This window comes from Coregonus clupeaformis, unplaced genomic scaffold (assembly GCF_020615455.1).
Source record: "Coregonus clupeaformis isolate EN_2021a unplaced genomic scaffold, ASM2061545v1 scaf0101, whole genome shotgun sequence".
Lineage (NCBI taxonomy): Eukaryota > Metazoa > Chordata > Actinopteri > Salmoniformes > Salmonidae > Coregonus > Coregonus clupeaformis.
Window position 1 is genome coordinate 295,312 of NW_025533556.1, and position 19,041 is coordinate 314,352.

At 44.3% G+C, this 19,041-nt stretch overlaps 1 protein-coding gene across 2 annotated transcripts in view; it reads left to right on the forward strand.

Annotated features, from left to right (window-relative positions):
• Positions 1 to 19,041, forward strand: part of LOC121552212 (cyclin-dependent kinase 19) — a 79,519-nt gene that overhangs the window by 36,730 nt on the left and 23,748 nt on the right. For both annotated transcript variants that reach the window (XM_041864952.1, XM_041864953.1), the window contains exons 3-5: positions 4,288 to 4,398; positions 4,630 to 4,770; positions 18,523 to 18,580. In XM_041864952.1, coding sequence (XP_041720886.1) covers positions 4,288 to 4,398; positions 4,630 to 4,770; positions 18,523 to 18,580 — 310 coding nt within the window. The remainder of the gene's footprint in view (positions 1 to 4,287; positions 4,399 to 4,629; positions 4,771 to 18,522; positions 18,581 to 19,041) is intronic.

Consider the following 19,041-nt stretch of genomic DNA (forward strand, 5'->3'; position numbering starts at 1 on the left):
CGCTGTAGCCGCATGAAGGAAGCCAGCTCATTAGTCAGTTCTTAGCTGCATCCCAAATGGCACCCATAGGGCTCTGGTCATTTTTCTTTCACTATATAGGGAATAGGGCTCCCATTTTGCAGACACAGCTCTCTCCAGGCCCAACTCAGGGAGACGCTGTTTTCTTGTGGTTCCTCTCACTCTCTTATCCCCAGACTTTTTGCCAAGCCACGGTTGTGACTTGTTTTGACTTGTGCTCGTTGAGTGTAATACAAAACCCACATTGATCTAAAACCCTAAATGTGACAATGTATAATGTGGTAATGACAACCAAGGCTTAAATGCCCATAGAAGACTGAATTGCAAGCTATTTAAGTTTACAAATGTTATGTGGGGTGATAAATATGAGCCAGTGGTGGTTAATGAACTGAAAGCCGAGACCTCATGAATCCAGGTACTGTGTGGCCTCTTTAAAGGTGGATTGGCTGTCCTGGCAACAGAAGCTGTGCCAACATTTGGCCCACATCCAGCCAGAGCTTTTCCTGTGAAGCTGTTGAAAAACATGACCCATTTTTCCCAGAACAGGCCATGGACAACTGAACTGTTCTTATATTCTTGCCACACATTCACAATGAGGGTTCTTTGCTTTTTAAATGTATTTCTTTATCATACCTGGCTGTTTCTGATTTTGATAGACAAACAGGTTTGATAGGTAGGTTTGAAACAGGAAATGTATACATGTATAGCACTTTCACAAAATATTGATTACACAAGACTTTTATGTTTTATGGATCTAGCAGATTGATAGTCCATAAATCGTGACCTTTTGACGGTAATTGTTGCAGTCGTTAATTGACACTGTGTGTTATGTGTAGCAGAAAACAAGAATCGATATAGATATGACCTCATCTTGACCCCATAAAGAGGCTGAGTCAGAGTTTTTCTTTACTCAGTCCAGTAAATATGTCCCCTGGGACGGCTGCCATCTTGCTTCCTGTGGACCAGAGAGGGAGTGTGGATTAAGGGCATCTGATTACGGCAGTGAGGTTTGACTGAGGTGATGCCCGCTGTAAAGGAACATTGGCACTGACAGACAGAGGCTGTCCTGACGACACGCTGTCTGTTGCACTACACTGGCTTTGCTCCTGTTCTCTGCTCTCAAATTCACTTGAGAGTGGAGTGATTCTACAAAGGTCCAATCCCCTGTGATGGATTTACTGCAATAAGCTTTTTGATCATGGGTCAATGTGGAAAGAGTATTATACTGAAATGCTAAGCTGAAAAAACAGCACTGTTATTTTCAGTACTGTACTGTACAGTATAATATAATAATAATAATAATAATGATAATAATAATATATGCAATTTAGCGGACGCTTTTATCCAAAGCGACTTAGTCATTGATAGATTAATTAATGACTAATTATTACACCCTGAAACTGTGTATAATGTGTTAGAAATGTGTGAGTGTAGGACCAGTAAAGGCTATGGCATTGAGCCACTATTTAGCAATGTGAGTAAGAGTTAGGCCAGACAACAAAGACAACTGAGAAACTAAGATAAAGAGGCTTCCCAATTTAGGGAGGGGAGAAACTGTTATGAAAACATGGTGCAGAATATTGTGAGAACGGCAATAACTGAGTAAAGCAGGGAGTAGGATATGTGAGTGTGTGTGTGTATGTATGTGTGTATGCATGTGTGTATATGTGTGTGTGTGTGTGAACTGAAGGTCAGTAGAGCAGTTTTAGAGTGGAAAACTACAGCCCGCCTACAGAGGGAAGGGATTTCTTTTTGTATGACGTATGAGTATAAAAGATGGACTCTGAAATTGTGATGGCAGAATTCTCAATGAATAAATATCTCTGACTATGCAGACCGGGACTCTGGCCGTTACTTAAATCCCAAAAGACTTACAACCTTTTGGGAGACGCACAGAGACACTAAAATAGTTTGTTAAATAATTCACATAACAGTCATGCATGCATACATTTTACGTATGGGTGGTCACAGGAATCAAACCCACTATCCTGGTGTTGCAAGCACAATGCTCTACCAACTGAGCTACATAGTCTGCCTTTCCCCCTGGATAAATACAATGTGCATCTTTGCATTCACCATAACGAAATTACCTCTAGACCTTTTGTAGAAGTCATGTGACTGCACGGGATCCCTGTTTGTTAGTTTAGCTGATTATAAAGAGTGCATACTGTTGAACGCCGACCGTTGCGGAGTACTACGAGAAAGCAGTTATACCAGAATTGGTCTGGTGCGGGTGGCTAGTTCTTGTGGCTCTGTGAGTCCAGTCAGTGTGGCCAGCGTCACAGAGCCGTGGGTCTGCCTGTAGTATGCCTGTAAGCCCAGGGCTCATTAGCACAATGCCGTGTCATAGCCCAGGGATTAGCTTGTGATTAAACACTAACCTCAATAACTCCCTCCTAATTTCCCCCATCCAAAGCCCAAATCAAACTTGTGGCATATACAATCACAGCATTATTCCCCCTGCTCTGTCTCTGCCCCTCCACCTCACTTTTCAAGCTTACTACTACAGTACTAGCCCGCCTTGCGGGTAGAGCCGAGGGCGGAGACAGGCTGTGTGTGTGCATGTGATATAGTACACTGTCAATGCAGAGAGCCACTCCCCCCTGGCTGTAACGTGTCGGCGGACACTCTGAAATTCCAGCCAACCGTGCCCTAGCTCGAGCCAACGCCCTGGCTACATGTTTAGTGGAAGGTGTCGTCAGGATTGCAGGGAGGGACACTCACAGAGAGGTTTTGTTCCATGGGATTTCAGGTCAGGTGACACTATGGGTGAATAATTCATTACGGCCCGTTTCAGCTCTTTCCCTACAAAGCCACACACACACACACACACAACCCCCCTATTGAGATCGTAGTCTATCTAAAGGGCTCGATTGATTATGGATTCAGTTGTGCCTCCGCTGACATAACAATCTGGGAGAGGATAACGGGAAGATAAACGGCTGATTGTGTAGCAGTATGATGTCTATCCTAGTGTGCAGGAATAGAATGTCTTGATGTTAAAACAGTATAGTGAAGGCAGACTGAAGTGGCGTGTCTTTCAGCCTCGGTTGTGCAGGGGCTGTGTGTTGCCTGCCACAGGGGTGCTGGAACATCTGCTTTGGGCCCATTAGTAAGACACACAATGTTTCAGTGGCAAGCTAAAGCATTCAGCGCACGTGGGACCATCCCTCTTATGTAATAAATCCATGGACACACAGCTGGGCTGGGCTGGCTGCACAGCCTGATAGTCCATCTGTCTACCGGTGCAGAGGGTTGGAGTGTTCATAACAACAACAACAACATGAGTTCCCACTTCATCTGATTAGAGTAGTGTGGAAATCCCTCATGAGTTGTGAGGAAACTAAGGATGGGCATGGTTAATCAAATATCTAGAGATCCGAATGGAGGTTAATATTCGATTACTTGAGTGAGTGTTTATTTTTGGAGGCCTATTGTAACAATGAAAAAGCTTTGTCTAAATTAAATTATCCTTGTGACATTTTTACCTACAAGGATATATCATGACATTTGAAATTCTTAATTTAATAAAACAACTCATTTTTTAATGTACCTGCAGTTCTTATAACGGTGCGTTGAGCTACTGCTGCACATTTAGCCATCAAAGGCTGCCCTGACATCAGTATATTATTTCCCCCACTTGAAATAACAATTACTGGTGCTCACCTAACGGAGTTTCCACAATACCTGACATAGATCAATGCAAAACTCTCACCAGAAAATGTTTTTGTAACAGAATCAGTTCTATCATGGTGAAAAACAGACTTCTCTTTAGCTGTTGTTGCTGTTAGCCAAACTACCGGAGAAAAGCAACATGTTGGCTGTTTACCTCCGGCATGGACATTTGCGTCGTTCTGATTGGTCAAATTAATAGTGGTATTTTAAAACAAAAACAAAACATAGAATTTAGACTATCCTGATGCCTCATGATATTATTCAAATAGTCAAATTATTTCAAATGCCCATCCCTAGAGGAAACAATTCCACTCTTCCTTTTTGTTTCATTTCCCATGTGCTGCCTGTCTTTATCTGATATGTTAATGTGAGGATAAGACATGAGAGATGTTCGGCATATAGCCTCCAGTACAGCATGTACAAAACCTGTTATACTTAATGGAGTGTCATTTTTTCCAAGTTCGTGTCTGAATTCAGGAAATAAACTGAATGACTCTTGTCCCAGTGCAATAATTCAGAAGGTGTTAATAATGTGCATTGAAAGAGGTGTTTTTGCTATTGGAGATTCATGGAAGCTCTTGCTGTGTGTTGCAGCTGTTACGAGAACTGAAACACCCCAACGTGATCGCCCTGCAGAAAGTGTTCCTGTCTCACAGTGACAGAAAGGTGTGGCTCCTCTTTGACTATGCTGAGCATGACCTCTGGGTAAGTGTTTCATCACAACTGCCAGTCAGAAGACCAGTCTTTGGTTTTTGTTTGGATGTTTCATCAACCTGCTCTTTTAGTTGTTTCATCTTTGTTCTTGACGTTTTCCTGTCTGTAAAGAACCGAGTATGTTACATGATGTACTGGTATGTATGTATGTTGTGGAAACTAGCTGTTTGAGTCCCTTGCTTGATCAGTTTCTCAATGCCACTCCCTCTGGTCTCCTTTAAGCACATCATTAAGTTCCACCGTGCCTCCAAGGCCAATAAGAAGCCTATGCAGCTGCCGAGAGGCATGGTCAAGTCTCTCCTGTATCAGATTCTGGACGGGATCCATTACCTTCATGCCAACTGGGTGCTTCACAGGGATCTGGTGAGTCGATTGTAGTTTCAGTGTCCCTTTACAATGTTGCTACACATGCTCACTGACACCTCATCCACTGATCTGTCCTTTTCCTATTGGTCACTGATCTGAACTGCTTTTAACCAACAGGGTGCATGCAAATAAGTCACTTGTTTGCATATCTAGAAGCAGCAACGAGTGGTGTTCACTGCAAAAAGGATCATTAAAGCAACCCTCTTGCCAGCTAACTGAATCCTGTGTTGTCTGGCACAGGTGCTGTTATATCCTTGTACAGTTTATTATTATGATTCTAAGGCCCTTGGCTGTGGAGCAAAGTGTCTTGGCTTGGTGAATGTTGTCAATTCTGCCCCCCTACCCTCACCACCGCCACCACCCAGCCTGTACTCTAGTACCCCTGTGAGACTTTCTCCCCCACACTTTTCCCACAGTGTTTTCCTGGAAAGCCGGACTGTTCACCTGACTCTGCTGGGCTCATTGTAGCGGAAGGTCAGCCCTGGGCCCAGTTGGAACTAGGTCACAGGGTTGTTCTCTCTCTTTCTTCGCACATTCTCTTATCTGGCTGTGGAAACCTCCTCTCCTCACGGCCCCTCTCAACACCGGACCTCTCTCTCTCATCTCTTTCTGCAGTTTCTTTGAGAAAGAAGCTTTTATTTTGCTTGAGAAGCTTTTTTTTTGTCTTCTGATTGTCCGAAACTCAACTGATTATGGTGCAACTTGGTCTTTCCATGATATGGGCTATATTACAGTGGCACAACACATTGGGCTGGGAATTTCCAGGGACCTCACGATACAATATTATCACGATACTTAGGTGCCAATACGATATTTATTGTGATTCTCACGATTCTCACAATTTTATATGTATTTGTATTTGTATTTTTGTATTTATTATGGATCCCCAAGGCAGCAGCTACTCTTCCTTGGGTCTAGCAAAATTAAGGCGGTTCATACAATTTTAAAAACATTACAATACATTCACAGATTTCACAACACACTGTGTGCCCTCATGCCCCTACTCCACCACTACCACATATCTACAGTACAAAAATCCATGTGTACGTGTGTGTATAGTGCGTATGTTATTGTGTGTGTGTGTATGCATGTGTCTGCGCCTATGTTTGTATTGCTTCACAGTCTCTGCTGTTCCATAAGGTGTTTTTTTTAATCTTTTTTTGTTTAGTTTTTTTTAAATCTAATTTTGTGCGCCAATAGCTCAAACAGACAGCTCGGTGCACCCAACATGTCAACACAAGTAGTGATGAAGTCAATCTCTCCTCCACTTTGAGCCAGGAGAGATCGACATGCATATTAGTAATATTAGCTCTCTGTGTACATCCAAGGGCCAGCCGTGCTGCCCTGTTCTGAGCCAATTGCAATTTTCCTAAGTTTTTTGTGGCACCTGGCCACATGACTGAACAGTAGTCCAGGTGTGACAAAACTAGGGCCTGTAGGACCTGCCTTGTTGATAGTGCTGTTAAGAAGGTAGAGCAGCGCTTTATTATGGACATACTTCTCCCCATCTTAGCTACAGTTGTATCAATATGTTTTGACCATGACAGTTTACAATCCAGGGTTACTCCAAGCAGTTTAGTCACCTCAACTTGCTCAATTTCCACATTATTTATTACAAGATTTAGTTGAGGTTTAGGTTTTAGTGAATGATTGGTACCAAATAAAATGCTTTTAGTTTTTGAAATATTTAGGACTAACTTATTCCTTGCCACCCACTCTGAAACTAACTGCAACTCTTTGTTAAGTGTTGCAGTCATTTCAGTCGCTGTAGTAGCTGACATGTATAGTGTTGAGTCATCCGCATACATAGACACTCTGGCTTTACACAAAGCCAGTGGCATGTCGTTAGTAAAGATATACTTTTTTTTGGAGAGGCTTCCATTAAAAGAACACCCTCTGTGTTCTATTAGACAGGTAACTCTGTATCCACAATATAGCAGGTGGAGTAAAGCCATAACACATGCGTTTATTCCAGCAGCAGACTGTGATCGATAATGTCAAAAGCTGCACTGAAGTCTAACAAAACAGCCCCCACAATCTTTTTTATCATCAATTTATCTTAGCCAATCATCAGTCATTTGTGTAAGTGCTGTGCTTGTTGAATGTCCTTCTCTATAAGCATGCTGTGATGGGTGATTTGAAGGAGTCATGCGCAGGAGGATAAATCACAGAATAACAGGATTTATTCCGGAATACAGAGTTACGCAGTAAAGCGTCAAAACAGTCCAGTGCGCCTGAACCAACAAGGCACACAGGGAAATAACCCGGCGATACAAAATACAAGGAGCTCAACCGAGCTTCACTATCCTCACAATAAACAATCACACACAAAGACAAGGGGGCAGAGGGAACACTTATACAGGTACTGATGAGGGGATATGAACCAGGTGTGTGTAATAAACAAGACAAAACAAATGGAATGATGAGATGAGGAGCGGCAGTGGCTAGAAGGCCGGTGACGACGAACGCCGAAGCCTGCCCGAACCAGGAGAGGAGGCAGCATCGGAGGAAGTCATACAGTGCCCCCCCCCCCACTTTGAACGGCCCTTTCAAACTCAGCTTCCGGCAGGACAGGCGAAGGGGCAGATTCCGGGTCGAGAGCCAGACCCGATCACCCGGTACAAAAACCGGGACATCACTGCAGTGGCGGTCAGCGTTGGCCTTCTGACGACGCACAGCGTCGTGATTTCCATCGTGGTTGCACCAACGGAAACACCTAGACACCTACCCTGACACTCTCGCGACCACCCCGTGAAAACCCTCTGTGGCCATGAAAAGGTGGGGTTGTGGAGTGCTAACCAGGGAAGACCTAACACAACAGGGAAATCAGGAGACTCAATAATAAAAAAAGTGACTTGCACTCGATGAGTCTCGTGCGTAACCATAGTGACTGGTGCTGTAACCTCCCTAACGAACCCGGACCTTAATGGTCAACTGTCAAGTGCTCTGATGGGGAGTGGAATGGATAGGGGAACCAATATAATGCCTAGACTATGTGAAAATGACCTCTCCATAAAGTTCCCAGCTTCTCCTGAATCGACCAGCGCCTTACACTGGGGAGCTACAATGTAATCAGGAAAGTGGATGGGTAGGGTACTGTGCGCAGCAGAGGGCTCTGAACGAGTGTGGGTGTTCGATACCTGGGGTGACGCGAGAGTGCCTTGCCTGCCGCCTCCAGACCCAAAAGAATGCTGACGACAGCGTGCAGTGAAATGTCCTCTCATCCCACCAGAGTGACACTGGTGCTGTCGTCCTCCGCTCTCCCGGATCGCCGCTCCATCAGCTCGTGATCCGGGTTGGGGGGGTGGAACGCCCTCCATGACGTCCTCTGGCCGCCAGCAGGTTGTCCAACCGGATGGCCATGTCCACCAGTTGAGTGAAGGACAACATGGTGTCCCGGCAGGCTAGCTCCCTTCGGACGTCCTCCCGTAGATGGCACCGGAAGTGGTCGATGAGGACCCGCTCGTTCCACCCGGACCCAGCTGCTAGAGTCCGGAACTCCAGGGCGAAGTCCTGCGCGGTCCTCGTCCCCTGCCTTAGGTGGACCAGCCGCTCGCCCGCCTCTCTACCCTCGGGCGGGTGATCGAAGACAGCCCGAAAGAGGCGAGCGAACTCCCCGTAGTTGTCCAACGCTGCTCCTCCTTAATTCCAGACCTCGTTGGACCACTCCAGGGCTTCCCCGAGAGGCAGGAGACGAGGTCTTCTCCCGCTCCGATGGGGCCGGACTGATGTTGGAATAATATACCTCCAGTTGGAGGAGGAATCCCTGGCAGAGAGCAGCTGTCCCGTTGAAATCCCGTGGTCGGGATATATAGATCCTTCTGGGTGCTGGGGTATGGGGGGCTGGATCCGGTCTTCCAGCTGGTTCCGACAGATCGGGTCCTCTCCTTTCCAGGTGTTGGACGACCTGGATAACACGATCCATCGCTCCTCCCAAGCTGGCTAGCATCGTCGAATGCTCCCGGACCCGTGCCACGACTCCAGGCATGTGCTCCTCTCCTGCTGACTCCATGGCGGGTGTGTGATTATGTGATGGGTGATTTGAAGGAGTCAGGCGCAGGAGGGTAAATCACAGAATAACAGGATTTATTCCGGAATACATACAATGGGGAAAAAAAGTATTTAGTCAGCCACCAATTGTGCATGTTCTCCCACTTAAAAAGATGAGAGAGGCCTGTAATTTTCATCATAGGTACACGTCAACTATGACAGACAAATTGAGGATTTTTTTCCAGAAAATCACATTGTTAGATTTTTTTATGAATTTATTTGCAAATTATGGTGGAAAATAAGTATTTGGTCACCTACAAACAAGCAAGATTTCTGGCTCTCACAGACCTGTAACTTCTTCTTTAAGAGGCTCCTCTGTCCTCCACTCGTTACCTGTATTAATGGCACCTGTTTGAACTTGTTATCAGTATAAAAGACACCTGTCCACAACCTCAAACAGTCACACTCCAAACTCCACTATGGCCAAGACCAAAGAGCTGTCAAAGGACACCAGAAACAAAATTGTAGACCTGCACCAGGCTGGGAAGACTGAATCTGCAATAGGTAAGCAGCTTGGTTTGAAGAAATCAACTGTGGGAGCAATTATTAGGAAATGGAAGACATACAAGACCACTGATAATCTCCCTCGATCTGGGGCTCCACGCAAGATCTCACCCCGTGGGGTCAAAATGATCACAAGAACGGTGAGCAAAAATCCCAGAACCACACGGGGGGACCTAGTGAATGACCTGCATAGAGCTGGGACCAAAGTAACAAAGCCTACCATCAGTAACACACTACGCCGCCAGGGACTCAAATCCTGCAGTGCCAGACGTGTCCCCCTGCTTAAGCCAGTACATGTCCAGGCCCGTCTGAAGTTTGCTAGAGTGCATTTGGATGATCCAGAAGAGGATTGGGAGAATGTCATATGATCAGATGAAACCAAAATAGAACTTTTTGGTAAAAACTCAACTCGTCGTGTTTGGAGGACAAAGAATGCTGAGTTGCATCCAAAGAACACCATACCTACTGTGAAGCATGGGGGTGGAAACATCATGCTTTGGGGGCTGTTTTTCTGCAAAGGGACCAGGACGACTGATCTGTGTAAAGGAAAGAATGAATGGGGCCATGTATCGTGAGATTTTGAGTGAAAACCTCCTTCCATCAGCAAGGGCATTGAAGATGAAACGTGGCTGGGTCTTTCAGCATGACAATGATCCCAAACACACCGCCCGGGCAACGAAGGAGTGGCTTCGTAAGAAGCATTTCAAGGTCCTGGAGTGGCCTAGCCAGTCTCTAGATCTCAACCCCATAGAAAATCTTTGGAGGGAGTTGAAAGTCCGTGTTGCCCAGCGACAGCCCCAAAACATCACTGCTCTAGAGGAGATCTGCATGGAGGAATGGGCCAAAATACCAGCAACAGTGTGTGAAAACCTTGTGAAGACTTACAGAAAATGTTTGACCTGTGTCATTGCCAACAAAGGGTATATAACAAAGTATTGAGAAACTTTTGTTATTGACCAAATACTTATTTTCCACCATAATTTGCAAATAAATTCATAAAAAATCCTACAATGTGATTTTCTGGAATTTATTTTCTCATTTTGTCTGTCATAGTTGACGTGTACCTATGATGAAAATTACAGGCCTCTCTCATCTTTTTAAGTGGGAGAACTTGCACAATTGGTGGCTAACTAAACGGATGGAGCATTCATCAACCCGTACGGCATCACCAGGTATTCGTAATGCCCCGTGGTTGTGCTGAATGCTGTCTTCCATTCGTCCCCCTCTCAGACACGCACTCCAGAAATCTAATTTTGTGAAAAAGCGTGCACCATGCATTGATGGGATGAGGGGCAGAGAATAACTATAACGTATTGTCCCCTTGTTCAATGCTCGGTAATCAGTGGTATTCGGGGGGGATGCGCACGGTGGTGGAAGTGTCTGAACTTTCCACCGTGATTGCACCAACGGAAACACCTAGACACATACCCTGACACTCTCGTGACCACCCCGTGAGAACCCTCTGCGGCCATGAAAAGGTGGGGTTGTGTAGTGCAAACCAGGGAAGACCCAACACAACAGGGAAATCGGGGGACAAAATAATACAAAATGTGACGTGCTCTCTATGGGTCCTTTGGGTAACCATCGTGACTGGTGCTGTAACTTCCCTACAATTTTTCAATTCCACATCAATCCACAGGGATTTAACAGTTTTTACAGTCATTTTCTTAATGGGTGCATACTTATTAGTAACTGGAATAAGCAATTTCATAAATGTGTCAAGTGCAGTGTGTGTTTGCTCCTCATTACACACCACGGACCAACATATATTCTTTACATCAACAACATAGGAATCACTGCAAAACTTATTGTATGATCTCTTATACACAATATTAGGCTCAGCCTTTGGAACTTTGGTTTTCCTAGATATGGCTACTATATTGTGATCACTACATCCAATGGATTTGGATACTGCTTTCAAACAAATCTCTGCAGCATTAGTAAAGATATGATCAATACATGTATTGCAATTCGATACTCTGATTTTATTGCCATTCGATGTTCCAGACATATTGTTCACCAAATATCTGCTACAGAAGGACAACAGAGAGCCATGAGAATGAGTTTTGATCAGTCATGGAAATAAAAGTGCTGAAAACAAATTGGCTCCCTATTTACAAAGAAGATGGAGAACAAGCAATACCTTTACCAAAATACTGGAGTTTTGGTGCAGATACAGGCAACTAGCGCAAAAAATATATTGCGGGCATCCCGAGTGGCGCAGCGGTCACTACAGACCCGGGTTTGATCCCAGGCTGTTTCACAGCTGGCCGTGATCGGGGGACCCATGAGGCGGCGCACAATTGGCCCAGCATCGTCTGGGTTAGGGGAGGGTTTGGTCGGCCGGGATTTCCTTGTCCCATCGCGCTCTAGCGACTCCTTGTGGCGGGCCGGGCGCCTGCAAACTGACTTCGGTCGCCAGCTGGACAGTGTTTCCTCCGACACATTGGTGCGGCTGGCTTCCGGTTTAAGCGAGCAGTGTGTCAAGAAGCAGTGCGGCTTGGCAGGGTCGTGTTTCGGAGGACGCATGGCTCTCGACCTTTGCCTCTCCCGAGTCCGTAGGGGAGTTGCAGCGATGGGACAAGACTGTAACTACCAATTGGATATCATGAAATTGGGGAGAAAAAGGGGTAAAAGTACAAAAATTAAAAAGAGAAATATTGCGATATTGTCAAAACGATACGATATATCGTAAAAAATAATATCCCGATATGTAACTGTATTGATTTTTACCCCATCACTAATAATACTATATAACAGAGGCATAACACTTACCAACTAGCTTATGGATAGACAATAGTTTGTGTCATGCCAGCCAGTGTGAAGTCAGTTGCTATTAGCAGACACCAGCTGTGTCATTATATTGACATTCTTCAAGCAGTAAACACAGGGGATGATTGCAATGAGTAGAAGACTTGCAAAGATATGTTCCTGATAACACACTCGTCAAAGAGGGACAGGTTTTTTAAAACATATAAAAATACACCTTATGGAACAGCGAGGACTGTGAAGAGTCAAACAGAAACACACACATACAAACATACATAACATACACACTACACACACACGTACACCTGGATTGTGTGTGGTAGTAGAGTAGTGGCCTGAGGGCACACACTTAATGTGTTGTGAAATCTGTTGTAAAATGTATTTTAATGTTTAAAAATGTTATTATAATGTATATTACTGCCTTAATTTTTGCTGGACCACAGGAAGAGTAGCTGCTGCCATAACAAATACAAATAATAAATACAAATGTCCATGGGTGGATGAATGGGTAGTAGAGAATCTAATCTATTCTAACTCATTGGTGCCCAGATGTTTGGTGTTTACTCCCAGCACACTAATTGAGTCAGCACACTCCAGAGCATAAGTCAGTCAGTTGATGTGACTTCCGTTCCGTCACTGGAGACTAAGGCAGAGTAGAATGAATCTGCAAGTCCCACAGCTCCAGGGTTCTTATCAGGCCTTCATCAGGCCATCCCCTCTCGTGTAATCGCTCTCAGCTCTCCCAGATGGCAGCATGGTGCGATGAGGACCAACGCTAACTCCCATTATATAAATACACTGAGATCTATCAGTCAGGTCCTCATTCTTACTAACTGGGCCTATACCACAACAGCCTGGGTGGAGTAATACAGAGATGAAGACATACTACTGCACTGCCATGCCATTGATGGTCCCTTGTTCAATATGTGTCCCTTGTAGGGGTTATTTTGGAGGTGAAATCCGAGTTGATTGATAACTTTGTGAGGATAGTGGATCACGTTGTCGTTGATGTTGGTGATTGCTGAGCAGTTTATGACATGGTATTAATTGTTGAGAGTGTGTCATCAATTACGGATTTCTATAATTCTGCTTAGAGAGTCTATAGGATTAAGCAGGTCTTTAATGCCTGGTCAATAGATGTGGTTAATGAATCACCCAGGATACAACAGAAGGCGCAATGGTCTTGTGTTTTTGATTGAATGTGTCTGACCTCAACACTAATAGCGGCATAAGGTATGTCCTGCCGTAGCTGCCTTCCTGTTGCACAAGCAAGCCTTTATCTAAGCAGAGGCCAGGGCCTCTGTCAGTACCACTGTACATGGTCAGCACATAGCTAGCTACTGCTGGAATTAAAACGCACTCCCACAGTAGCTAGCGTTGTTTTTCATGTTGGAGGTCAGACTCTCCCTTATCTGAACACCAATTCTTCCGGCTCTTAATAACTCTTTTCTTTGCCGCATGGTGAATTTCTCTGTTGTCGCTTTCTCTGTGTCTGATTCCAGATAAAGGTTGATGTTTTGCAGTTTAGTGTGTTTTCTCAAAGCAAGCACTTCCTGCTATTGTGGAAATTCCACTCTCAAGCTGGTGGTGTTCGGAATTGGGATACGTGGGTATGTGTAGTCTGTTTTGCACAGGGAGTTTGTTGGCCATTCCATTGTGAAATTGTCCTGAATATGAAAGAGTCAACTCCCTTTCTCTACCACTTTATAGCCGTGTACCTCAGATTTTGCTACTCATTGGAAAATGCCACATTCCACCCCATCTGGACATGGGACAGTTTTTTATACATTTGTACTCCCCAGTCATGTTGGGGGAGGTGTGTTAGAGTTAGGCTAAAGGGTGTGTAATGCAAACAGCATTCCTAATCTCCTGGGGGGCTATTTACTCCAGCGACTCAGTGCTTTATAAACAACCACAGTGGTAGAGTAACTGCATGTCTTTCATGGCTCCCTCCACCACTCTGTCTATTATGCAACACTCAACCTTGTGCTGCGGCTGTGCACTGCACCGCTGCAGAGAAACCAGCCTCCCCTCCCTACTGTATCCCTCCTTAGTCTCCAGCAAGCCAGGCAGCCCCGCCCCATCCTCAGTCTCCAGCGAGCCAGGCAGCCCCTCCTCCTGCCATGTTATGTAACCCACACCAGCCACCAACCAGCAGCCAGCACAGTTAGATCCCAGATCGCAGGTCAAACTCCACCCCTGGGTGACTGTTTGGCTTCCTCCCCCACCACGCTGACTGCAGATGTACTCCAAGCCTAGGTTGTTCACTTGAATACTGCAATAATTCCAATCTTTGCCAGGAACAAATGTCTGAGGTCGGAAATTCCTTAAAGAAAGTAAATATGTCCAGTCTGTTAGATTTCAGCTGCAGCATATAGATAGGTTGCTCTCTCTCACCTGCCTGCCTATGGTGGGTCGTTGTCATGATGGATTACTAAGGACATGCCCTTATCTCTGACGTAATGGAATATTGTTCACAGCTGGAGTAATCCCTGGCTACCCGCAGTCACATGCCACGTGCGCCACTAGGAAATGTCTATGAAAATAGCATCCTCACCAACTGTTCTTTATCTGAGTATGTATGTGCCCTCCCTAGGTCTATATCCAGTGTGCAGTGGGCTGTGGCAGGCCTGCACTGCTATAGCATGGTTCTGACAGTAGAGTGGTTAATGCCTGTGCGCCGACAAAAAACGCGTCATTACTTAATCTGAAAAAAGAGAGAAAAGCAAGGACAAAGCCGCTGAATTAATAATGGCACTGTTGTATGGTTCCCAGTACATGTAAAGATAGTGTTAGCCTCTGGCCCTTCCTGGCCTGAAAACACGGCTATTTTTGACTCGACGGGGGTATGTTTTTATGTCCATGGAGGGCTTAGGGCAGTGTTTCCCAAACACGGTCCTCGGGACATACTTTTTTTCCCCTAGCACTACACAGCTGATTCAAATAATCAATTAATCATCAAGCTTTGAATCAGCTGTGTAGTGTTAGGGCAAAAACCAAAACCTGCACCCCTGGCTTAGGGATATCTGTTTACCACTCCTGACCCACTGCACAAAGCCTCCTAACTTTCCTGGGAAGCTAAGCACATGTTAGAGTCCATAAAATGCTAACTTTTGTAGAAAAACTATATCAGACAGCAACATTACAACCTAATTTACATGCTCATTTTACTTTTTAATTGCCCATTCATCCAGTTTCTGTTTTATGTGAGTGTTTTCACAGTTATTGTTTACCTGTATGGAAATATGATCTCTTTGAACATTGGGCCAATGAAAATGAATGTCTTGAATCCATTAGCCCAGTTTAGAATTTCAAGAGGAGCCAGTGCCAGTCATTGGGCTTGAAAAGAGACCCTCCTCATGTGAGTCATCATAGTGTTTGCCGATAGCAGTGTTTTGTTGTGTGTTTGAATAGTAGAGCTCATTATAAGTGGCATCCCTATAGCAAACCCTGTTTGAACCTGTTTGTTGAGTAGATTGAATCCTATGAGATTTAAGATTCACACAGATTCAGTGGACTAACAGACAATGGAAGGATTTGGAGTGGAGATCAAGTTTATAAATTGCCTGGCAGGGCTGATGAGACAGTGGATTGCGCAGTCCGATGGAACAGAGTAAATAGGCATTTTAACGTCATAGATTTAGCTGGTGGTAACTTGTGGAATAGACACCTGTCTATGGCTTTAATGTGCAGTATGGATAATAGATGAAGCAGAGCTATTACATTCCATGTCTAAGCTGCACTTTCACTGATTCCCAACATGGAGACCCTTTTTCTTTGGGCATAAATCTTTGGATAAAGTGAAAGTGAAAACAGTGGTGGTTATGTGCTGGACACACCATGGCAAACTGTGTTCTTTGATTGAAATATAATGCAAATTTGTTCTCTGCAAGATTAGTTATTGGACTGTCTGGCTTAGATTAATATTTGTTCTGTTTCTCCATGTGTCCGGGTTTAATTGGCTAGGTGGTTCTGGTGTCATGCAGTAAACCACAGAGAGCTATACCGGGCATCATAATATCATGCCTAACCAAAGCCCTAAAACACAGACTCCGTATGAGAACATTATTGTGTGGTTGGAAGCAATGTCCCAAAGGCACAGGCATGATTCACCACCATGGTAGACCTTGATATCAACGATCAGTACAATCATTGACGGAGCAATCATTCACAGTAGAAGTTTTATAATAGTTTGACCTCTTTTTTGTCTTTGGCAGTATGGAGGTTAATAGCGTGACTCATTTTCCATTTGGCATGCTCTGCCTCTGTTATTTGTATGTTACACTGATATTGCCAAAACCTCCCCCTAAAAGACATTGGACATGCATGGCATTTTTGTCTATTTAAGCAATAAGGCCCAAGGAGGTGTGGTATATGGCCAATATACCATGACTAAGAGCTGTTCTTATGCACGACGCAACACTAAGTGCCTGGATACAGCCCTTAGCCATGGTATATTGGCCATATACCACAAACCCCTGAGGTGCCTTATTGCTATTATAAACTGGTTACCAACGCAATTAGAGTAGTAAAAATACATGTTTTGTCATACCCGTGGTATTGGCTTTCAGCCAATCAGCATTCAGGGCTTGAACCACCCAGTTTATAATGTCGGATATACCACAGCTTTCAGCCAATCAGCATCCAGGAGCCAAACTACCCAGTTTATAATACAGTGCCTTGCAAAAGTATTCATCCCCCTTGGCGCTTTTCCTATTTTGTTGCTTTACAACCTGTAATTTAAATGGATTTTTATTTGGATTTCATGTAATGGACATACACAAAATAGTCAAAATTGGTGAAGTGAAATGAAAAAAATTACTTGTTTGAAAAAACTATACAAAATAAATAACGGAAAGGTGATGCGTGCATATGTATTCACCCCCTTTGCTATGAATCCCCTAAATAAGATCTGGTGCAACCAATTACCTTCAGAAGTCACATAATTAGAAGTCACATAATTAGTCCAGCTGTGTGCAATCTAAGTGTCACATGATCTCAATATATATACACCTGTTCTGAAAGGCCCCAGAGTCTGCAACACCACTAAGCAAGGGGCACCACCAAGCAAGTGGCACCATGAAGACCAAGGAGCTCTCCAAACAGGTCAGGGACAAAGTTGTGGAGAAGTACAGATCAGGGTTGGGTTATAAAAAAATATCAGAAACTTTGAACATCCCACGGAGCACCATTAAATCCATAATTAAAAAATGGAAAGAATATGGCACCACAACAAACCTGCCAAGAGAGGGCCACCCACCAAAACTCACGGACCAGGCAAGGAGGGCATTAAACAGAGAGGCAACAAAGAGACCAAAGATAACCCTGAAGGAGCTGCAAAGCTCCACAGTGGAGATTTGAGTATCTGTCCATAGGACCACTTTAAGCCGTACACTCCACAGAGCTGGGCTTTACGGAAGAGTGGCCAGAAAAAAAGCCATTGCTTAAAGAAAAAAATAAGCTAACACGTTTGGTGTTCGCCAAAAGATAAGTGGGAGACTCCCCAAACATATGGAAGAAGGTACTCTGGTCAGATGAGACTAAAATTTTGCTTTTTGGCTATCAAGGAAAACGCTATGTCTGCCGCAAACCCAACACCTCTTATCCCCCCGAGAACACCATCCCCACAGTGAAGCATGGTGGTGGCAGCATCATGCTGTGGTGGTGTTTTTCATCGGCAGGGACTGGGAAACTGGTCAGAATTGAAGGAATGATGGATGGCGCTAAATACAGGGAAAGTCTTGAGGGAAACCTGTTTCAGTCTTCCAGAGATTTGAGACTGGGACGGAGGTTCACCTTACAGCAGGACAATGACCCTAAGCATACTGCTAAAGCAACACTTGAGTGGTTTAAGGGGAAACATTTAAATGTCTTGGAATGGCCTAGTCAAAGCCCAGACCTCAATCCAATTGAGAATCTGTGGTATGACTTAAAGATTGCTGTACACCAGCGGAACCCATCCAACTTGAAGGAGCTGGAGCAGTTTTGCCTTGAAGAATGGGCAACAATCCCAGTGGCTAGATGTGCCAAGCTTATAGAGACATACCCCAAGAGACTTGCAGCTGTAATTGCTGCAAAAGGTGGCTCTACAAAGTATTGACTTTGGGGGGCCGAATAGTTATGCACGTTCTAGTTTTCTGTTTTTTTGTCTTATTTTTTGTTTCACAATAAAAAATATTTTGCACCTTCAAAGTGGTAGGCATGTTGTGTAAATCAAATGATACAAACCTCCAAAAAATATATTTTAATTCCAGGTTGTAAGGCAACAAAATAGGAAAAATGGCAAGGGGGGTGAAGTGAGTGTAACCTCATTTATGTGTTGTGTTGTCTTAGTTGGTCTTGGAGCCTCTGAGGCTTCCCTGAAGGCTGAAACGCACACAAAACAAGATGATTAACTGTTTGTCTGTTTGTCTCTCTCTCCTCTAGAAACCAGCCAACATTTTGGTTATGGGGGAGGGCCCAGAACGAGGACGAGTGAAAATCGGTAAGATGGGCTAAATGTAGATGATTGATGGAGCGGGCTGCTGATTCAGTTATTTAAAGCTTAAAACTCTGTCAGTAAGTAGGTTGTCTGTCAGTAGGTTGATTATACATCATATTATTTGTATTCACATTTTAAACTTGAATGTGAGCAAAACAGCTTAATAATATTTCTACAGCAGATAGATCAATGAGCTTGTTTACTTCACAATGGCTGCAGCTTTAACCTTCAACCAGCCTCTGAGAGGGACTCTGAACACACACTCTAAAAAGAAAAGGTTCCTGGAGTATTCTTTAGGGGTTCTTCAAATTGAAACTGTGGGGGAACCCCAATAAGTTATTCAAAGAAGCCTTTACAAGGGTTCTTCATAGAACCCCTTTTAATGGATCCCCGAAAAACCTTTTGAAGAACCTTTTGGGGTACATTTTTGAACTACCCCCCTTCCTATTATTATTATTATTATT